The sequence below is a fragment of the Hylobates moloch genome, unplaced genomic scaffold, assembly GCF_009828535.3.
Source record: "Hylobates moloch isolate HMO894 unplaced genomic scaffold, HMol_V3 SCAFFOLD_2, whole genome shotgun sequence".
NCBI lineage: Eukaryota > Metazoa > Chordata > Mammalia > Primates > Hylobatidae > Hylobates > Hylobates moloch.
Genome location: NW_026652277.1, coordinates 7,648,440 through 7,672,598, shown reverse-complemented (window position 1 = coordinate 7,672,598; position 24,159 = coordinate 7,648,440). Strand labels below are relative to the sequence as shown.

General features: G+C 40.4%; 1 protein-coding gene across 2 annotated transcripts in view; it reads right to left on the bottom strand.

The window, feature by feature from the left end:
- Nucleotides 1-24,159, bottom strand: part of TAF3 (TATA-box binding protein associated factor 3) — a 207,252-nt gene that overhangs the window by 50,213 nt on the left and 132,880 nt on the right. The window contains exon 3 of one of the 2 annotated variants that reach the window (XM_032152317.2): nt 1,730-3,552. In XM_032152317.2, coding sequence (XP_032008208.1) covers nt 1,730-3,552 — 1,823 coding nt within the window. The remainder of the gene's footprint in view (nt 1-1,729; nt 3,553-24,159) is intronic. The other variant, XM_032152404.2, reaches the window with a different exon arrangement.

The window sequence follows — 24,159 nt, the reverse complement described above, 5'->3', positions numbered from 1 at the left end:
CCTTTGCCTTCCACCAAGGTGGTCTGAGGGACTTTTCTTCCCTAAAGTCAGGTAGATGCTGTAGAAAGGCATGGGACTGCTGTTACAAACCTAATCTGATGGCTTCACTCAAATTCATAACAGCTGTTGAAACAACTCTATTGACTTTCCAAAGTGAAGATGGTGGTGAAAGCAAGTCCCGTTTGATTTACTGAGGGCTCAGCTGCCAAGTTACTAGGTACACGAGGGATAAATGACTAGCTGCTGTCAGGCAGTGTCTCTAATAACAAACACCTCACCATGTGAAGTCTCTCTGCAGTGTAACTGACCTGGCTCTTGCTAGCTGTGTCATCCTGATCTTGGACAAGTCACTCTCTCAGGCTCAGTTTCTCTTCCATAAATATCGATAATAATACCTGCTGGACCTATGTCACAGGTGTGTGAGGAGGAGAAAATAAGGTGTATGGATCTGCTTTAAAACCTGACAACTACTATATAGAAATTGCATAATAATATAATAAAATGATTTTTAAAAGGGAAATAAGAGTTGGATGTCTGTGTCTTGTTAACCTGTCAATGTTCAGTTATTGATATCAGAATTCCCATTTCACTTTTTAATATTTTAGGATAGCCAAAGAGAACAAAGAAAGAATCAAGGTGGGCAGAAAAATGGGAGTTGCCATTACTGCTGTCAACTACACTCATTTTTCTAGGTAAGTTTGAAGTTAAAAATACTCCAAATTTATTGGTAATATATCTGCTGCAGGTCAAATACATCAAATTTTATCATCTGAAAAAAATTACTGGATATTATTTTGTGGCCAAGCTCAAAGAGGATAACTTTTAGAGGGCAGGGAAAGGATCATTAGGAGCTCTGGGGTGGCACTATGAATAGATATTTTTTCAGAAAGTTTATGAGAAATTTTCAAATAACCCAGCCGGCTGCTGTAATCCAAGAAACCACGGACTGAAAAGCAAAGCTGGGTAAGCAGAGGTCACAGCCTGAGGACTGAGGCCCCAGCGCCTACAAAACTGCAGGGTTTCTATCAGTTTCTCTGGCTGTACGCTAGGAAATGAAGTCTGACTTACTGAGATGGTCAAACATTTCTGCCATGTGGGATTACTTTCTGCCCACTCACCAGGCTGCCAGATCAGCTATTATCAGCCTAGATACTCAGAAATGTGCCCTTATCTTATTAAAGCAGAAAACGGAAGGAATAAAAGATGCTATGGAAAGTTCTGTAGACAGCCATAATCCTAAACACATGCCCAAATGGCTCACCAGAAAGAAAACCAAGGCAGTGGTCCTTCCACGGGCCTTGCTGTCCTCTTAAAATAGTGCTGTGGTTTTGCATGCTTTTAGAAACATGGATGCTGCCTTTCTCAATATTTGGGTGCAAAATATAATGCAGTAGACTTGATAATTCACACAAATATTATTCACAATTTAAGAACCCAGATTTGCTTTTTTTAAGCTGCCAGAGATCACTATAGCTAATAGAGAGTTTATAGTCTGTGATTAGATGCCTCTTAGGCTATGAATTTTTAACATCTGCTAGTGTGTTGAGGGCTTGACTACAGGTTTATGGGTTTTAGAATTAAAATCAAATTTTGTAACCTCATTATAAACATATTTCCACTTAAGCGATGGGTGATTCACACCCAGAATACAGATATAATTGTGGGCTTTGTTTACCTGCTTCTCACTAGGACTCTGTTGAGACAGGGCCAAAAATGAGAAACTGCTTACTTTTTCGTGCTTGTGTTTCTCCTTTTCCTTTTCTCTCTTCTCTCGCTCTCTCTTCTCTTTCTCTCTTTCCTTCTCCTTCTTCTCCTTCTCCTTCTCTTTCTCCTTCTTTTTCTTCTTCTCCTTTTTGTCCTTTTTCTTTTCTTTCTCCTTCGGCTTCTCTTTCTCCTCAAACAGTTTTTCCGGAAGCACTGGCAACAAAGACGGCAGCATGGCCGGGACCCTGGAGGCTGTGGCAGGGCTGAACAAGGGCAGGGCCAGCTCTTTTGGGGGCAACACCAGTGGGGGTGCTGGGGCTTTCATCTTATCTTCTCTGCCTTTATCTTTCACTTTTTCTTTCTCTCTCTTATCTTTATCTTTCTTGCCTTTCTCTCTATCTTTCTTCTTATCTTTGTGCTTCTCTTTCTCCTTCCTCACAAGTCCATCTTTCAATTTCACTTTGGGATCAACATCTTCAAATTCTTTGATTTTAAACTTGTAGGGATCTGCCTCTTCCTCTTTAAGAAATTCCTTCCAGGGATACTTTGTTTCCCTGCCAGCTTCCTTGTCTTTCTCTTTCACTTTATCCTTCTCCTTACTTTTGTCCTTGTTCTTGTCTTTTTCCCTCTCCCTATCTCTCTGCTTTTCTTTCTTTTTCATTTTAGTCTTTAGTTCCTTTTTCAACTTCTTCTTTACCTCCACGGAGGAAGGCAGCTTGGTTTTCTCCTCATACACCTTGTGGAGAGGTTCGGGAGTGGGAGGAGACACTGACGGAGAAGAGATGTAAGGAAAGTTGGGGGGCATATTCGCAGGTGTTCCCAGTTTCGCTTTACGTACAACTTCATCAATGGAGGCATCCATTGTCCATGAGTTATCGGAACTTGAGGTTCCACCAGAAAGAGGCAGAGGAGTGGATCCTGACTTTGTGAAATTGTTCGCGGAAGTGGAAGCTTTGGGAATGGTACACTCCGGGCCTGAAATTCTCTTAGGGCTAGTAAAAATGTCTCCTTCAGATTCCGATCCAGAAGAAAATTCGAAAGGATCTGGCTCTCGCTCAGCACAGGCTCGTGCAATCACAGCATCAATAGAGGCCTCAATCGTTTTATCCGCTACTACAGCCTTTTTCGGCTGATTCTCACTATTCAGTTTCCCAGCATCAGGGGGTGTCTGTGTTTGTTTTACCTGGATAGTCTCTTTACTGATTTTTTCACTGAGTGTAGCTGAAGGAGTCCTGTTGGGCGTTTCAGGTCTCACAGGTGTTTGGGGAATATGAGTCGTGACCTTGGGGCTCTTGGGACTCTTGGGGCTCTTGGAACGTCCAGGTGATTTCTTTTCTTTGGATACAGTTTTTGGTGATCGAATAGGACTTCCGACCATTGCTGGTGACTGGGCGGTTTTGGGTGATTTAGTCTTCTGTCCTGGAGAGCTAGTTTTAGTCTTTGTTTTAGGTGTAAATGACTTTGTTTCTAATGGTTTTGCAGTTGGCATTTGTGATTTTGCAACTGGAGCCAACATTGGCGGCTCAGGTGAGGGAGGTGCCAAGTCTCTATTGTCCTGTACATGGACTGGAGAAAGCATTGGTGGGATCTTTTGAGTATTTATCGAGCTGAGTGGCTCTCGAGCTTCCAATAACACAACATCTAGCGTGTCCCCTTTAGTGCTTAATAGCCGAGGCCGCTTCATGGCTGGCAGTTCTTCAGCTTCAGGACTATCCAGTGGTCTCTTGCCCAGGAAATTCTCATCATTAATAATTTCTTCCTCCTCCAATTCATCATCTTCTTCCAAGGGAACCTGCATGGCTTCTGCTGATGTGCCTCCATCAGTGGGCACCTGCTCTTCTTCTTCTTCTGGTAAAGGAAGAAAAAGGAAGAAAAAAATAAATATTATTGGAATGTAACAAAACCTAAGAAATAAAAACAATGCTTCAAACACGATTTCTTTTTTATTATTATACTTTAAGTTCTAGGGTACATGGGCACAACGTGTAGGTTTGTTACACAGGTATACATGTGCCCTGTTAATTTGCTGCACCCATCAACTCGTCATTTACATTAGGTATTTCTCCTAATGCTATCCCTCCCCCAGCCCCCGACCTCCCAACAGGCGCTGGTGTGTGATGTTCCCCTCCCTGTGTCCATGTGTTCTCACTGTTCAACTCCCACTTATGAGTGAGAACATGCGGCCTTCAAACATGATTTCTAAAAAAAAAAAAAAGGAAATTATTGACAGTGTTTAAAAAGTAAGTTAGTTTTAAAGGATCTTCCAAACATGTGTGCCATCATTCTTAAGAGTGGCAGTCAGTAACAGCAGATGTACAAACTGATCATCGTCCTTTCACATGGTCTAGCCCTAACCTCAGGATCTGGAAATTGCTCGGTATTTCCAGTTGGCCTTCTGTTGTTTCCTGAATTAATTCTTTTCCTAACCAGTAAACGCCGTCTTTCTCTATCTCCCTCTCACGCACATAGAAGCACACGTGCGCACCCACATGCCCCTCTAAAAAACCAAGAGATGGATTATTATAGGACTTAGTATGGATTATTGTTATTATCAGGAATGACAGAAAGGTCATTTTAGGACTTTTATAACAAATTCATATACTACTTATGTCTTCTACTTTGCTTGCTTGATGTGAGCCACTTGGAGAGGGAGTACGGTGCAATGAAATACACTTGGTTTAGGCACATGACAAATGGTTTTTCGGCTAGAGTTATGGCACTAGAGAGCAACCAGCCTTAGGGACTCTCTCAACCTCTCTGAGCCTGTTTCCTAATCTTTCAAAAAGGAGCCAGTGTTACTTACCCTGCCTACTTGGCTGAGTTTTTCTAAGATCAGATTATTTCTCCCAACACATATTAACTAAGCATATAATGCACAACGATAAAGTCTAAAAGAGCCACAGAAATCAATCATAACTAAAAGAGCTCACAGTTTAGTGCAGCAATAACGGATGTGTCTAGCCCACAGAAAGTGATCAGTGCCACAGACAGATAAAGTGCTACAGCAGGTCAAAGGAGAGACAGATCTCAGCGAGGTCAAGCATGCGGAGGAGGCTTGATTAATTATGCAGCGTTTGGGATACTTGGAGACTGGAAGTGGTGAAGTCCAGGACAAAGGGTCAGATGACAAAGAGATGAAGGTGAAACACGGGGAGTGTTAAGAGAAACAGAAAATTATTTGTCTGGAAAGTAGAGTGCAAGGTGGGGAGCAGTACGAAGCAGGTTTAGTAAAGTTGCATCCAGATCCTACGACTTTTGAATTCCAGAAAAAGAAATATAATCTTTACTCTACTGGTAGTTTGGACCTGGAAGGATTTTAGACAACAGAGAAAAACGTGTGGGGTATGTGTTGGGAAAAGTCACACTGGCAGGAACACACATGATGGATGGGGGTGGGAGGTAATGGGTACTGAAGGAGAGCAATAACATGCGTTACTGAAGTGATGTGAGAGGGAGTAAGGGTCAGAGCCAGAACAGTGGAGACAATTAGGAAGCAGCAGAGGTGAAGGATATTCTGAGGATAGAATGGATAGCATCTGATAAATGATGAGGGTATAAGACTTGAGCAAGGACTCAAACACAATTTCAAAGCTTTGAGCCTGGATAGGCATGGTGGCTCATGCCTGTAATGCCAACATCTTGGGAGGCCGAAGGAGTAGGATTACCTGAGCCCAGTAGTTTGAAACATAGTGAGACCCCATCTTTACCAAAAAATACAAAAATTAGCTGGGCATTGTGGTGCGTGCCTGTAGTTCCAGCTACCTGGGAGACTGAGGTGCGAGGGTCACCTGAGCCCAGAAGGTTGAGGCTGCAATGAGCCGTGATTGCGCCACTGCACTCCAGCCTGGGCGACAGAGCGAGACCCTATTTTTAAAGAAAAAAAAAAAAAAGGGAAAGAAAGCTTTGAGCCTTGGTGAGTGATAAATGTAGTGATGAACAGAAACAGGAAATAAGGAAATAGAAAAGGACAATGATTATTAGCTCAATCCCTAGACAAAGAGTTTGATGAACATTTAGTCTGCGCTGCCTACTCGGCAGCTGAAATGTAATACAGATGATCAGAAAACAGGACACAATACGTGAGAGAAAGAGCGTTGTTGAGATAACTAAAGTCACCATGATGGATGATATGAACAAGGAAGAAACAAGAGGAAACAGGCTCAGGTATTTTGAGGAATACCTATATATAAAAAGAAGAGGAAGAAGAACTAATGAAATACATGGAGGGTCAGATGTCAAAGAGATCAAGGGAGCAAGAGTTTTAACGCAGAAGGCAAGTGAACAAAGCCAAATGCTTAAGCGGTCAACGAGGATGAGGCCAACAGCAGAAGCCATGCTGCAAAAGCATGAAGGGGTGCACAGATAGAGAACACGTGAGATGACGCATGGGAAAGAAAGTACTTAGTAAATCATAAAGAACATCACAACCTCATCAATTATGCTACCGATTCACGATAATGATGGCATCACCCACCAGGCCCCAAGTCAGGAAACGGGTGATTCTAGATTCTCTCCCATCTTCTCTGCCAGATCTGAATTGACAGCACAAGTTTTCTACTCTGTTTGCTTTCATGTGCTTTCCCCCTGCTTCTGTCTTGTTAATTTCAATGTTCAGCACCTCTTCTCTGTATGGCTGCAAGGATCTTCTACCTAGTCTTGGCCTCCAGTGCAGCTTTCTCAGAACCATCTCTCACGTTGTCTTATGGTGATCTTCTGAACACACAAATCTGAGCGTGTGGTTCCTCATCTTAAAAACCTTTCATTGCTTCCTTCAAAAGCAGTTTGTAAAAGGCATCCCTTGGAAATTGAGGGTTTGTAGAACCCCTTCTGAGGCTACTGCGCAGTAGAGACAGCTGTTCTTTATTACACAGAAGAGTTATGCCTCGGGTTATCTATTTTACATGCAGAGCTTCCACAAAAGCTTTTGTTGTGAGGCTAAAACATGTTTGAAAATCACTATTCTAAAATACAAAAATCCTCTACATCTGTGAAATTGGAGGAAAAAGTAAAACATAAAAATCCAATTTCTCCAGTATGACTGACAAGGTGCTCCCTCTAAGCTAGGGAGGCAACCTCGTCATTTACAGTGGGCCCCTGCATGCTCTACCCATTCCAGCCATGCTAACTTATCTGCAATCCCCAAATACGTGGTCACACTCCTGTACCTCTGCACATGCGGTTCCCCGTGCCTGAAATGTCTTTTCCTTCCTAACGTGTTGGCGACTTCTAAGGCTCCCAAGTATTACCTCTTCTGTAATGCCTTCTCTTAGCAACTAGAAATAATCGCGTACTCCCTTTGGGGTGGGTCTACTGTGTTTCAGTAATAGATGCAACAAAGAAAGCCTAGAATATTTACTATCCAGCTCTTTACAAAAAAAGGTTTGCTGACCCCTGTCCTAGACCTACCACATTCAGCTCATCTAAACTTTTCCCTCCCTCCCTCGCTTTTGCTATCAGAACGACAAGACGGACTTCAGATCTGCTCAACTGCCAACAGATAAACATGAGAAAATCAGAAAGAAGACAGCTTTAGGGTATTCTGAAAGTGAATGAGCATTCACTTATTAATATTACATTTCTAAATTTCAAAGAACCTCCTCCTACTCCACAGAGGTTCATAAATCCCAATGATGCCAAAGCAGAACGATAAAGGTTTGGCTTAGGCAGGATAACGGGTCTTTAGAGTATGTTACGGCGCATCCTGCTCTTCTAACTCTGGGGACTAATCTGGATATAGCTCAGCTCTAACAGTGTGTGTTCTCCAGGGAAGGCCTTAAAGATACTGGGAGACCAGAGGGAAACTGCTCTACTCTAAGCATTCCCTAGAAAGGGACTACAGGGGATACCCAGAACTACTAGTAAGACAGTTCAAGTCTTCTGGATGTAAGATCTGCTTTATAGTTAGAATAACTTGAAAATTTGGATTTTTCTGTATAGTAAGATATATTATATTATTTTACTAATGTGCAATTCTATCAGATTAGAACTGGCAAAATGGCTACAAGATAGGCCTTTGAATGAAGGAAGAATGTGAGGCTTGGCTAGGAAAACTGGGATAGTTTCATACAACTACTTTAGAAAATATATTGGTTTATTTTGAATTTAGAGCTCAAATAACTCATAAGGGTATCAAAAAATTAATGATGGTTGTTTGTGTTTGAGTAAAAACAAATTAACATTAAGCTTGATTTAAAGTAGGACTCCATAAGCTAGGTTTATTCTGTTTTTGTTATTTTGTTTTTATTGTTTATTTTCACTTTTGTTTTTCAAGTCCCTACTGCAAAAATTTATATTCATTCCTTTATGTTACTTAATACTGCAAAAACTTGTATTCATTCCTTTATGTTATTTAAAGGAATAGAAATGAATTATAAAACTAAACCACTTCAAGTGTTGGTTTTAGGAATACTTAAAAATACAAACGTTTTAAAATAGATTTTTTTTTTAAGAACCAACAAAGGTTTCTTATTTTTATTAGTTTAATTTACACTTTCTTATTTACTTAAGATTTTATAAGAAAGCTTCAATTGCAGCATCAAAATCAATTAAAATGAACAAAGGACTTCGTCAGAAGAAAAAGCCTGAAACTTTTTTTTTTTTTTTTTTTTTTTTTTGAGACGGAATCTTGTTCTGTCACCCAGTCTAGGGTGCAATGGCACGATCTCTGCTCACTGCAAGCTCTGCCTCCTGGGTTCACGTCATTCTCCTGCCTCAGCCTCCCAAGTAGCTGAGACTACAGGCGCCTGCCACCACGCCCGGCTAATTTTGTGTGTGTGTATTTTTAGTAGAGAGGGGGTTTCATCGTGTTAGCCAGGATGGTCTTGATGTCCTGACCTCGTGATCCACCTGCCTCGGCCTCCCAAAGGGCTGGGATTACAGGCGTGAGCCACTGCGCCCGGCCAAAAGCCTGAAACTTTTAATAAGAAAAGGAAAAAGTGTGAAGATACTTAAACAATTTTTAAAATTAGAAATGATCTGATACCTACCAGCAGGAATAAGTAACGCGCATGGAAGTTATGAAGCATAATAATCAGTGAATACCTGTGAGGCCGTCGCCTGCTTCAGAAGAGCACGAGCAGGGCCCTCCCAATCCTGTGGCTCCTTTCCCATCCACCCTGCTTTCTCCACTCCTACCCCAGCCCCCAGGGAACTACTATCTTGATCTTCAATCTGCTTCCTGTGTAGTTTTACCACATTTGCAGGTAGTTTGCTTGTTTTTGAACTTTACATAAATAGTATGATACTATACTTTTTTTTTTAATCTTTACCCAACATTATGTTTCTAAGATTCACCCAGGTTGATGCAGGTAGCTGTAGTTCACATATTTTCACTGCTGCAGAAATGTCCAATGGTAGCTACTCCATTGTCCTGGTATAAAAGTTTTCCACTTGAGTGAATATATTTTATTTTAAAAATATTAGAATTTTTAAAATTAAAACAAATAAATATAGTTGATCTAGCTTCTGCCTGCTCAAATGCAGACTTGGTTGATGGTTTCACATAATGAGTATCTGTTTTTTTACTACATGAATAATTTTAATTCTATGTTTTAAGTGTTTGGAATAAGATAAATGTGTAATGGCTATTGAACTGTTTAGCCTCTACCACTGGTAAAGGTGAATTTCAGTTTGATAATAATCGAATGGCAACAAAGTATTCTTTGCATGGATGTGTATAATGACCATCATTTATTAATAATCTGCAAAATATCCTACAAATGTCTTAAAAATATTTTCCTATACTAATCTGTGGAAGCCTGTGTATTATAAAACTGCAAAATTGGTCAGCATAAGCTTAATATTACAAGATATCTAATCTTGATATGTTATTGCAAAAATAATAAAAAAAATTTGGGTCACAGGCCTTTTCCACTTTAACACAAATATAGACATAATAATAATAATAGCTGTGTTCCAACATCAAGAAAGAGAGAGTGAGCACCAGAGAGAGCGTAAGACAGACAGCATGTGTATATATGAAATATTTCAAAGATTTTTATTTCCAGAGAACTAAGAACTCATTTTGTTATTTTAGTGTTCTGAAACGGGAGAAAAGGACTCTTCTGTACATATGTGAGAAACAAATATTGAAAAAAAATTTTAAAAATCGAGTGTTAGTTGTAAGTTTTTACTCCAGTTCTTCAACTTCTTAGTGCATTCGTTCCTTGATCAACAAGACCAGTTCATTAGCACCATTTATCTTGACAGCATTCTGAAAATTAATCACTAAAGGTAAGTATTCAAACTTCTAAATAATAATACCCATCAATAACAGAGATATGCCTTGGAAAGTTAACCTTGTAACCCTTTTGAGAAGATTAAAAAAGCAAAAAACAACTCTCCTCCCCATAATCTCTGTAAAACTATCCAATAGCAGCACACATCCACAGTTAGCATCTGTGGCTGATGTGAATTCACCTCAGCCGTCTGCCCTAATCTCCCATCGCTCCATGAAAGCAATCGAGGGCTGTTGAGGAGGCTTTGAAGGACAGTGGGTATTTAATTAAGGAAAGGTAATTCTGGATAGGTACTAATGCTCATGTCCCTAAAGGCATAGTAAGGATTATTCACAAAAGTGGTGTCACCTTTTCTGCTTGTGCTAAAGTCTGGTTAAAGTTAATGGTGTTACCTTTTCTGCTTGTGCTAAAGTTTGGTTAAAGTTTATAGTGATACGACTTTTGATTTGCTTTTCCCATGTGTGAGGATGTATTGAAAATTATGTGTTATAATTGATTAAACTGTCATTCATCAAAGAATCCCATAAATTATTATATAACCCCCATAGTTCTAGTAGAAAAAAGACAGTAATAACAACAAAAACTAAAGACATGAAGAATCACACCTAAACCAGTGTAATACCTATTTTCAAAAAAATCTTAACTAAAATTCACGTTCCCTCTTAACAACCCTATTTTTTCAGGTTTTTCACAGTCACTAAAATGTGAATGCTAGAATTCAAAGAAAAAAATGGCCACAGTAAGAAGGAACTCTTCATTCTGCCAAATGTTTTGCACATCTGGTATGCTTTTTTCACCAGTCCAAAAAGGGAAACGATGTGAAATCATGAATGACTCAGCACAAATTCATCACCACAGCTAGAGATTCACTTTTAGATAGATATTTAATTGGTAGCTGGGTATCTGATCATAATGTATACAAAAATAGGGAGACAGAGATGCTTTCTAAGGTATCTTCTTGTTTAAACAATCAATGGTTCCAGGTCAACATTTGACTGTAAAATTATTTTTTAATTATTATTATTATTTTTTGAGATGGAGTCTCACTCTGTTGCCCAGGCTGGAGTGCAGTGGAGTGATTCTGGTTCACTGCAACCTCCAACTCCCGGGGTCAAGCTATTCTCCTGCCTCAGCTTCCCGAGTAGCTGGGATTACAGGCACGTGCCACCATGTCTGGCTAACTTTTGTATTTTTAGTAGAGACGAGATTTCACTATGCTGGCAGGCTGGTCTCGAACCCTGACCTCGTGATCTGCCCGCCCCGGCCCCCCAAAGTGCTGGGATTACAGGCGTGAGCCACCGCGCCCGGCCTATTTTTTAATTTTTAAATTTGAAATAATTTCAAACATAGAAAAGTTGTAAGAATACTACAAAGAATTCACGAATACCCTATAACCTGATGCACTAATTAACATATGTATTATATAACTACATATATTAATATAATTACATAATTATAATATAATTTTGGGAAACTATTTGAGAATAAATTGTAGACATCATGATCCTTTACCCTAAAAGCACCAGAGTGTGACTGCAGAACAATTGTCGAATTCTTTTTAATCACATAAAAGCAACAAAATGTATCCATATTAATCCCTATCTCTCAAAAGCTTTACAAATGTTGATGGGAGCAGGACACCACAAACTCCATTTAAATTTTCCTTCATTAATAACACAAATAAATAATCCACACGCCCTACATTCTCCTGAGGAATAATGAGAAAAACATGCTTCTTTTCTAAACTTCTCAGACAAAAACAGAACAAGGCAATAAGGTCTGAACACACCAAAAGGATTTTTGGGAGGTTAATTCTAAGCTACTATAAATATTGACTTAGAACAAAATATCTTTTTAACTAGAATAGTAAATGCCTTTAAAGAAACACTATAATCTAAAAAGTTCATAGACATTAGGAAATAAAGGGAAATTGTTTGCACATGGCATAAAAGCTTTTTATCTGACTAACTACACAGACACATGCAACTTTAAAATTCAGTGGCATGTTCTCCAACTAAGCAGAAAATATGTTTGTATTCTTAAACTTTAAGCAAAGGAACAAGAAAATGCTATCTGCATGTATTTCATCAAAAATTAAACGTATTTAAAGCTAGACTTCTTATGATTTAAGTATACACACAATCTTGTGTCAGAATCTGTAAATGAAAAATGTATGTAGATGTAGAAATTAATTTCTACAATGATGCACAAACTTTCCTATTAGTCCATACATGTCACTGTTTTTATAATAGATTCCTCTTTTACTAGCAAATGAAAGGATCATTTAAATGAATGCTTGGACAGCATGGGAGAGGTGGGGCAGAGAGGTTAAAAAACAAAAACGCATACTTTTTTCAAAAATTACCTTTCTATTTGTCTGGATTTAGGTTTATTTATTGTAACCAGTTCCTTGAAGTGACTCAATGCCACTAAAATTCATTCATTCACATATAGAGTGCACTCTGAATCTCACTATGGAGAGCTCTGTGTCAACTAGGACTAATCCACTCATTCACCTACGGACTGCACTGAATCTCACTATGGAGAGCTCTGTTTTAACTGGGACTGATTCATTCATTCGCCTATGGAGTGCACTCTGAATCTCACTATGGAGAGCTCTGTGTTAACTAGGACTAATCCACTCATTCACCGATAGAGTGCACTCTGAATCTCACTATGGAGAGCTCTGTGTTAACTAGGACTAATTCATTCATTCGCCTACGATGTGCACTCTGAATCTCACTATGGAGAGCTCTGCGTTAACTAGGACTACAAGACAAATAAGACACGATTGACTGTCCTTAATCGAACACATTTTATGGCCATCAGTTCACATGGGAGGCAGGAATCTGCACAAGGTACACAAGGAGCCACAGCAAGGGGTATGAAGGCAGGAATGGAAATATTGGCTGGGCAGGGAACCTAACTGAAATGACACCTGGGATCTGTTCACAGAGCCAAGTGCAACCCAGCACAGCCCATTTCATCTCCCAAGACCTAAGTTTTCTCATCTGTAAAATGTGAATACTGACATCTGACCTCCTCCTCCTAAGAGATGAAGATCTTTATTACTAGGGCCATCTCTACATGTAGTTGGCCATGTGTGTGGGATGATCTAAAGGGCAGGACAGAGCTACTCCTGCCCCTAAATATCTCACTGACCAACAAGCAACAGTTTTTGAAATTCTACCACTTGATTTATGTGTTTGGGTACAGGCAGTATCTTTAAAATGTTGCTGTGAAAATATTTTTAAGACCATGAAACTAACAAATGAACAACTCTGTCCTACTTTTTGAAGTGAGAAGACTGGGAAAATTGAACCGAAGTGAAACAACGTGATGGAATGCTGAGGATTAGGTGAGTGTAGAACACAGGGTATTACTGCCAGGAAGGTCAGGGTCAGGCCCAGCTGGGAAGCTGCTGTGAGGAGAAGAGGTTGGGGCAGTCAGGAAATAATAGGAAAACAGGCACTGGATGCTGGGAAGGAAAAGAAGGGCATGACGTCAAAAAAATCATAATCCACTTCATTATATCTTCTAGTACTAAATGGGGCTAAAAAATAATTCCATTGACATCTCCTTATAAAATATTTTAAAATTGTCCTGTCTATAATGTAACAGAAATTAGACCCTTAAAACACAACTCAACATGTGTAAGTGGGTATGTATTTTTAAAATAAACCTGTTCACTTAAAAAATGAAATTACTAGCAAAGACAAGACAATTAGGCAATGACAACTCATACATTACAACCAATCAATAACACAAGAAATTAACAGTAGCGTGAATATGATGTGTTATAAATACCTACATACACACTGATCTGTAAAAAAGCACTATTTCACTAACATTCTGCACAATAAAAAACTAAAATGCTATATAAGCAAGCCAACCTGAAATGACACCTAGTATTATAAATGGCCTAATCTATATGTTAATACTGTTGTATCACATAACTGCAGCAAGACTAAGATAACAATATGACTTTGGGGTTTCTATGGCTACATCCTGGGCTAACGTGCCTGAAAGGGCTGGCTGCTGACACCACACAAGCATTCTGAGTGCTTCTTTTTGGTTATTTATGATATGATTTATGATAACGACAACATCTCCTATTTTCTCTCCTCCTCAGATACAATAAATTGCTATCGTTAATCACCCTTCTTGGTTCAACTATGATTACAATAGCATAATAGGGCCTGGCTATGGTAATATTGTGGATTTTTTTTTTTTTGCAAGAAATAAATACAAGTAGATCTCTTCAGACAATGTCAGTATCTCTAATATTTTAATCATCTTCCTTTAAGTCTTTCAGGATAAATTCTGTTACAACTGAGATTCCATATCCAGGATGTAGGCCCTTTGTGCAAGTCAAATTTATAATCAAATACCACACATTCACAAATCACTGTCATCATGATTTTCCTAGACTTAAAATAGTAAGACTACACATAGGATACAGTTTATTAAGACAGACAATAGTATTGTTCTGTAGGGATGAAAATAATCTCATTGCAATTCCTTTCCCCACCCCAGGAAGAAGGCAAATTAGGCAAATTAGCCATTTATCTATCAGAAGGCAAAACAGTAGAAACAGAATAAAAACCCTACAATCATAGAGACACGTATGATGTGCCTCTGTCAATTATTGGCTATGTGGTTCCTCCATCCTTCTGAACTTCAGTTTCCTCTTATGCCAGTATGGGTTAACAGAAAGTACTACCTCTTTGGCTTTTGAGTAACAGTAAGACAAAGTATGTAAAAAATGAGTTTGTATGTAAATGACTTAGTATGAGAAGTATGAGTCAGACTGTAAAAATGAACAGACATTGTTCCCCTCCCTGCATCTATGCCCTTCCACTGGGCTTCTACAGCTGTTCTCATCAAGAGGTGGACATGATTTTGGGTGGCCATGTGACTTGCTTTGGCCAATGGGCAAACGTGACAGAAGCAGAGGCATGGAAAGCAGCTGCACACTAAGGGCTTGCCCTCCTGCTGCTCTTGGGAAACCTGCAACCACTGCCACAGGAATGAGCCCAGGTTAGCCTGCGGGGTGATGAAGTGTGTGGCCCAGAGCCCCAGCCAAAGCACCAGGCATAGGGGCAAAGCCATTGACCACCAGCCAACAGTAAATGTATGGGTGATCCCAGCCTGGTCCAGCAGAAGAGCCGCACGGCTGAGCCAACCCAAAATGCAAACTCATGAAATTGTAAGCTAGTAAACGGTTGCTGTTTTAAGCCGCTAAAGTTTGGGGGTGGCTTGTTACACAACAGCATGTTAGCCATGTATTCTTATGTACACACACAGTCACTTCTTGTTATTTGCAGTAGTTATGGTAACACTGAACTAACAAATACTGAACCACTGCTCCTAAGAGAAATACAGGGTTAGGTTCCTGTAAGTCTCTGGTCACAACATTTTCTTCAGCTAATCGATGCATACCCTTGTTTTACATGTGCTTCTGCTCAAAGACACCTTATCTAAGATATTAATGATCCATTAACATTGAACTCCCAGTGCACAGCACTGTAACTCATGCCTAGAAGAGGCTTACGCAACACATGTATTTTCTCTATGAGGCACATCACAGCCTCTGGCACTGGGACCACTAGACAGGACTTCAGCACTATGCTTAGGGGCCATTTTAAACACAAAATCACCAACAAAAGCACAGAATGAGAAAAACATGGTACTACTGAGATGGTGAAAACTACACTGCCTTACAGTGCGAGAGCTGACACCAATGGCAGAGTGCTGCCCTGTTCAACCTCAGCTGGGAACATGCAACGCACGTGACTGAATTTTTCCTGCTCTGCATGTCTTCAGATGATCATGAGAAACAGAATCTGTGCATAATGAGGATAATTGTATATAACTACATGGATATACACTCATCAACATCCAGTACTTTTACAGACTACTGACTTAAAAGAAAAGATTTTGCTTGAAAGTGATTCCATCCTCAGAGGCATTTCATGAAAAGAATAAATATGCTTCATGAACTAAAACACTATGACTATATCTGGTAAGACATTTCTCCAAATCCAAATTAGGACATGTTTGAGTTTAATTCAAAGAACTAGCCATGTGAGGAACTTTCTGCTCAAGGCACACAATTATTCTCTGAACTTCTGGAAGGTGCCAAGGTCTTTCCCTCTGCAGGGTCTTCATGCCCACATATTCTGCTCCCCTCCCACAGGAACACTCTTCCCTGGGTTGTTCTATATTTCTCTATCTCTCTCCGTTTAAGTCTCAAGAGTAATACTGTCTTTTCAAAGATGTATTCTCTGGTCATTCTACAGCCCCAAAATAAGGAGTCCCAATTTATAACTGTTTGACTGCTAATGCATTTCTTGTCTGTTTCCCCAACAAAGCTTCACTGATACGAGAACCACGTCTGCCTTCAGCTGTTAAACAACCATTACAAGCTAATAATATGTACTTTCTCCCGCAGTGCTATGATTAGAAAAACGAGAGAAACAATTTCACCATGTATCGACTCTAATTTATTAAAATGTGAAAACAAAAATGTGCATCTCTGAAACTGGGCCATCTTTTCTAATCAGTAGTATCTTTCAATCTTTATTGGACAGGCAGGGGTGATGCAGTAGTTACTGCCTGCCGATAGGTGAACTTGACTGTTACTCTTGGTAGAATGACTGGCCGCTGCAACCCTTCTATGTTTCAGTCAACAAACCATTTAAGAAATTCGAAGTATTTGTTCTATGCAGTTAAAAAAAAATGTTTTATAGAAGAAAGAATTGCTTCACAGTCTAACCGGCAATGTTTTGGTTTTGTTCGTTTTTACCTTAGTGGTACATAAATGAACGGCGTGTCTTACAGCTGATGTCTCAGGATCAACGGAATTTTATAGTTGTTTCAAGTTACTATTAAATTCTTACTGTGCTCCTTCTATGTAAAATGAAGACATTGTTCTAGTTATTAAAGCAACATGAAAGTGGACATCCTAAAATCCAAGTGTCAAAGAAGGAAAGACTTACATAACGCAATGCAAAGGGAAAGGCTAGGACAGGCAGGGGGCCTGCTTGGCTGTTGCCCTAAGCTCTCCATTCTTTCCCTTCTTGTGTCCACTTGTATATAAGACACCCAGGCATCCATGTGTAGGCCTGGTACACAATCCTGTCGAACAGGCTGACTTGCCCACCAATGGCCTCTGTCCTGGGGACAGTGCTAAGCAGCACACTCTTCATTTCCAGCTGTGCTTTATTAGTAAGGCAGCATTTCGCTGCAGTGGAAACAGCAAAGGACAAGTGGACTCTGATTTACAGAGCCAGCCCCTTCCTGTTTCTCTGTGATGGTGAGCACAAGGTTCTTCATCTGTGCACACACGGCCATGCACACAACAATGCTGAGCCCACTTACTTCACAGGATCGTCATGAGCAGTCCATAAAAAATTAATGGGAAATCATCCTGACACCGTTGACAGGAGAGTGGCTGTCAGCAGTGGCGGCAGCAGCCGGGCACAGCTCTTGCTCCTCACCTGCCCAGCACCTCTGCGCGCCAGTCCCTCTGGGGAAGCTGTTCCTACACTTGGTTTTTTCCCTCTTTCCCCTAACTATGCATGTATAATCCTGGAGATTTTAACAAAACCATTTAATAAAGAAAGCTCAGTATAATGACACAATGACTGTTACGAAGCAAGATTCGAAAGAAAAACAAATTTAGGGTGACTCAAGTTTGAACTGGTAAGATAAACATTAGTTCAGTACCCAAAGATAAATTTGGTAGGGAAAAAGATCAGTATTTAAGCTTTTGATTTTTATGTATCTATCCCTGTCTCATTCCAACAACTCCAAAGATCTTCCTATTTAGGAGACAGCCTGTAAAAGCTGCTGCTAGTCTCTCAAAATTTGGTGAGTCAAAACACCCAACACACTAGGAGACCATCCATATGCAAAAGCCACAAAACAAGCAATTCAGGATTTAAAGATTATTATGAGAAAAATGCTATGAGATTACAATCAACTCTTTCCTGGCCTGGATGAAGAACCAGGGAGAGCAGCAGAGCTGTTCATCCACCTATGAGTAATAATAGAAAGTTATCATATCCATCATATACAGAATAAATATTCTTAAAATCAGAGGAAGGCTAGGCGCACCGGTTCATGCCTGTAATCCCAACACTTTAAGAGGCTAAGGCAGGAGGATTGCTTGAAGCCAGGAGTTCAAGACCAGCCTGGGCAAAAAGAAAGACCTTGTCTCTAAAAAAAAAAAAAAAAGAAGACGAAAAAAAAAATTAGCCGGGCCCAGTGGTGCTCATCTGTGGACCCAGCTACTCAGGAGGCTGCGGCCAGAGGATTGCTTGAACCTAAGAGTTCGAGGTTCCAGTGAACTATGTTCGTACCACTGCATTCCAGCCGGGGCAACAGAGCAAGACCCTGTCTTCAAAAAAAAAAAAAATCAGAATCATAAAGTACAATATTTAACAATAAAATCACTTTGAGACAATTTAAACTTTCTTTAATAAAAGGTATGTCAGGAAGTTACAGTGTCAACACAGAATTGTGAATGTCATTTCCTGTCTGTACATGGGTGAGTTTAGTTAGTTTGTTGGCTAAGAAAATGCTAAATGTGACCGCTGTTTCTTCACGTAAGGCCATGTGATGGAGGAGGCTGGAACTGACTCTCCAACTCCAAATCCTACATCAGATCACTTCCCTGCTCAAACGCCTCCAGAGCTTCCTGTCAGCACTGGAATAAAGCACTGGAATAAAGCCCCAGCTCCTTGCCATGGCCTCTGAGGTCTCGGAAGGTCTGGCCCCATCCTCCTTCTCAGCTGCCTTCATCAAGCCATGCTGGCATCTTCAAGGCTTCTCAAACTCACCAAGCTTCTCACCAACGCTCTCACAGCAGCCCCAGTGCTGTTCCTCCAGGTCGGCTCACGGCTGCTTCTCTCGTATTATTTGGCTCTCTAATGTCACCCCTCAGTGAAGCCATCTCTGATCACTGCACACTGCAATCAACTCGCCTCCCAGTGGCTTTCTTACCTGGCCTCATTGCCACTGCACTCCCTTACCTAACACCACAGAATGTTTGCTTAGCTATTTTTTGTCTCCCTCACCAAACACAATAAGCTTCATGCTGGAAGGAACTATATCTTTTAGACTATTCCCAGAGTCTAAACAGCGCCTAACCCAGAGGAGGCCCTCACAGCTGCTGACGGAAAGCTCCTAACCACCGTACTATCCGGCCTGCGGTGGGGGCTGGAGGGGTCGTGCATGCAGGAAAGGTGGCCTGCAGAATGCACAGCACAGCAGAGAGCCAAAGGCAGGATTCTAGGGCTGCCGACATTTCAATAACAGTAGAAGAGGGGCCGGAGAAGGAGATTAGACAGCCAATGAGTTGGAGGAAAATCAGAACAGATTAAAATAACAACAATGAAGAGAAAGTATAAGCAAGTATAAAAAAGAAAAGTTGTAGCCAGGCGAGGTGGCTCACGCCTGTAATGCCGGCACTTTGGGAGGCTGAGGTGAGAGGATCTCTTAAGGCCAGGAGTTCCAGACCAGCCTGGGCAGTATAGCAAGAATCCATCTCTAAAAACAAACAAATAATTATTTTTTTAAAAAAGAAAAGTTTTAACAAGTAGGTAAGTATTCCATTGTGTCCAATATTAGAAAAGCATCAAATATACAAAAAAGGTGTTATTATCATTGTGATACATGCTTTGAAATAAACAGGATAAAGGAATAGAAAATAACAACTGGGAAGGTGGTGGTGATGTAGAGTGCCACTTTCCTTCTTTTTCTCTTTTTTTTTTTTGCGACAGGGTCTCAATCTGTCACCCAGGATGGAATGCAGTGGCGTGATCGCGGCTCACTGCAGCCTCCACCTCCTGAGTCCAAGCGATCCTCCCACCTCAGCATTCCAAGTAGCTGGGACCAAGGACATGTGCTACCACGCCTGGATAATTTTTCTATTTTCATAGAGATGAGGTTTGGCCATGTCGCCCAGGCTGGTCTCAAACTTCTGAGCTCAAATAATCTGCCCGTCTCGGCCTCCCAGTGTGCTGGGATTACAGGCATGAGCCATGGTGCCTGGCCCACCACCTTCTTAAATAGAACGAAGCAACTATGTGAATACTGATTAATGAAACTGAGATGGGAATAATCAAAACAGCTAGTCAGAGACAAGCCAGGGAAAGTACTCCAGGTGCAGGGATAGCATGTGGACAGCCACACTGCATAATGAGTTTTTGTGTCTGAGGCATGGGAAGGAGCTAGTGAAGGCAAGAGGAAAGGAGGTGGGTTGGGTAGGTCAAGAGAGCTTCATGGATCATGGGAAAGAGTGTAAATTTTATTTGAAGGGTATAGGAAGTCACTGGTAGTTTTAAAATAGTTTAATCTAGTTTCGAGAAAGATGACTCTAGCAGCTGTGCAGAGGACGCAGTGAGGTTATGGATGATCTGAGAGGGTAGCTTCAGCCCCATGGAGGAGGCCAAGGCAGGAGGACAGTCAGGGTCAGGTGTGCATCAAAAGGTCAAGGCAATCTCATCCATCCATTCATTCAACAAATATTTGTTAAGATCTGTGTCCGGCCGGCAATGCAGAGGTTAACAAACAAAAGACAAGGTTTCTCTATTCATAGATTTTACTAGCAGGGCAGATAGGCAACAATATATACAAAAGGAAAATTCACAGTAAGTGCTAGGGAGACAGTAAGATGGGATAATGCATGTGGAGAGAAAAAGGGCGACTTTAGACAGGATAGTCACTGAGAAGAGACGTTTCAGCTGAGAGCTGATTTAGGAGGAAGACTAGCTGTGTGATGATGTCATGAACAAGCATTTCAGGGGCAGAGGAGCAAGGGCAGAGCCTTGCTGCTGGGACAGCCTTGCCTGGGGTGCAGCCGGGTGGGTAGTTAGTGTGGGGGCAGAAGAGGGTAGCGGGCTGCAGTGCGAGGGCAGGCCTGGCCTCCCTGGGGCATCTAGAGAGTGTCTGCGGCCAAAGAGAATCCGCTTAACTAGAATAAGGGAAGATACTAAGGAAGGCAGGTAGAGAAAGCTGAGGAAAGGTCTTAAAATGCTCACCATGTAGATAAGATAAATTAGGTAAGTCAAACAAACAAAAGAACTGGAAAATAACAGTTTTTTTAATCCACTAATGGGAAAAAATGCCACAGTAATAATAAGATGACTGGTCAGATTTAAAACAACCATACCCAATAGGAAATCAATTATTCTGTGAAATGGCACAAAAACAAAAACTCACTAAGCAAACAGGATCAGCATCCCTCTGTTCACCTTTCATAAGGTGAGACAAACTGACCTAACTCCAAAAACTGCAGTCCAGTCCTCTAACGCTATGGGTGCCAGAGGCCAGTGCACTTCAGACTGTGCATCGGGAAAGGCTGCCCATCTCTGGGACAAAGCCTTATCCTATTTTGCGCGGTTTACTACCATAAAAAATGAAAATAGAGCAAAAAATTACAACTACAGTTATGTAGTCCGATGCTATGTTTTCATGCTGCCCATATTTCTAGGTAGAGACTAATATATATATACCTTTAACTAAACCTTTATTCTAATGTAAGATTATCCTAGTGCTCTAAATGACCTTGACAAAATTCTGGAAAAAAATATCTCAAGACCTAGGGCTCTAAAGCTATTTTAGAATTAACTCTGAATAATTGTCCCAAAATATGAGTTTCTTGATTAATTGCTTAAGATAAGGTCTCCGTTTCCTTGTGGCCTCCAGTGGCTCCCTCTAGTTCCCATAATCACTTTTGTCTCATTCTTCTAAACCCTGGAAGGCTAAGAGAAAAATCAGAGATACACCAATTCCATTACTTGAGGATTAGCTAAGAGATAACCCTTTGTATTCCATTACTGACCATTATTTGAGAAATTATTCAATAACTATGGTACGTTTGAAAGATGCACTAATTGTTTTCTGAGGCTCATTCCTGCTCTATCTCAGACAAAGTTAGACCTGCTATGTCCTTTAACATTGCAAATCTACATTTGGGTTACATGAAAAAAATGCGTAGTAACTTTTACTGTGTTTCATTTTTTATTTCTTTCTCTTAATAAAAAGTAAAAGCTAAAACAAGAATAATTAGTCTGTTGACGGTCTTACCGACTAACTAGAAAATTAGGACTCTATCTTTGACTAGATTTATGTCTTACAAGAGTCAAATTTCTGCATAATTTAGACAGAAAATTGGCAGGGGATGGCTGTTCCATCTAATTTCAGCAAAATTAGCATTCAGCCACCTGAATTTTTGGCAGTATTCCAGTATGTTTATCCAACGCAGTAAGTAGACAGAAAATAAATTGACAATCATGCCTAAACAAGGTAGTTTTTTATCTACCTTTTCCCTCCCCCCACAACACACACACACACACACACACACACACACACAAGCATGAAAATTTTTAAAAATGAGTGAATAATTTCAAAAGTACATTTCATGAATGGATTAATGGTTTTGCATTCTTCCTCTTATGCATATCAACTGCAGAAAGAACAAGAAAACCCACCCCCTTTTCAAAGTATAAGGAACCCTATTATAATGAGCTGACTCAATCTTGGTTTACTAGGGGTAATGATTTTTTAGAAATTGCTCATCCTCCAAATAAAGCAAATCAGTTATATCAGTTCCTGACTATCTGTGCTAATAGATGGAAATGATAGTGACACTAATTCCAAATTCATTAGTAATTTGCTTTGGAATACATCCTAATAAAAAGCTAAAAACCCACACAACTAATTTTTGCTTACCTTTCTCTCCTTGTAGAATTCTATTTAGTTGGTACAGAAGTGAAAAAGCCAAGAGGCACAAATTATGCATTTAATGTGTACTGAGCACCTACCATCTGTATGCCTTGAGCTCAGAGGAAATGACAAGTATTTATTCTTCAAGCCCATCTTTACTTGTGTCTAGCAGTGTGGTGCAAGTTTGGTGGCTCTCAGACACTCCTGGCAGCTAGAACAGAACTGGCAAGGACAATGAAGCACGGTGTGAGGTTTGGAAGCCATGGCTTTAAGGCTGGCAAAAGAGGGGCTCCCACTCAGCAAGTGTATCTTGTACACCTACTATCAAGGTGTATCAAGGGTGCTAAGAAGGCAAATACAAAAAACACCCTCCAAATGTTTACCCAGGAAAAACTTACGAACTAGGAAACAAACGTATCATCTAAAATGTCAGAGTTTGCAATGCTAAGGAGCAAGCAGAATGTGATGCGTAGGAGCCAGAATCAGAAGACAGAAGCCAAGAATCCAAGCAAGGTGAGGCCAACATTGAGCGCCTGTTTCATTCAAGGCAACGGCGAAGGCAGTGCTGGAGGCTGAGTGGAGTTCTTAGAGTCTCACGGAGCTACAGGGAACCACAGGATAGGACTCCTTTGACCTGAGCAAGATCACAATAGCTGCTGAGTCAGGACAGACTTTCAGGAGTAAACAAACACAGACACAGAAAGAAACTGGATTGGACGGCAACTGTAGCAACTCAGGAGAGATGACTGTGGTTGAACGGGACAGTCAGGGCTGTGATGAGGGTCAAATTCCCGTGAAGAGCAGAAGACCCGCACAGACAGCCTACGGCTGAAATCCAACCTGCAAATGTGATTTTTGTGTATGTGGGCTGCACAATGTTCTAAACATTTTAAATTCGCTTCTAAGAGTTAAGAGCCCAAAAACGACCAAAAAAAATTTTTTTTAACTAAATTTCCTGCCTTTACTAAAACATCACAAGATCTAGAACTCCACGCCCACATGCCTTGGCTGCCCACTTGGGATGGGGCCCTGGACTTCACTGTCACCACATTCCCCAGCTCTTCTTGGGATCTGTGTTTGCAACCCCTAACAGGAAAGCTGGAAATGGACCTAGCCCAGCATTTTCTCAGTCAGCAATGTCCTAGGACTCGCTTGGATTCCCTCAAGTTTTCTCTGGGAAAACCCAGCAGATTTTGTTTCAGAAAGCAAAGCTTATAATTTTATAGGCAAATCAGCAAGACTGTGTTACAGTACTGTTACTCACATAAAGCAATGTCATATAAATATACGAGTACATTTTGAAATGTTTTGGCTGAAAAAATGTATTATAATTTTCAGCTGAAAAAAAACCTGAACTACCGGAGATAAGTTCTATAAATAAGCCAATGAAATTTAATTAAAGCAGATGGCTTAAAATATGTTTGATAAAATATTTACCTTAAGTATCTTTTCAGATAAGTAATATTTATATACTCATTCTATA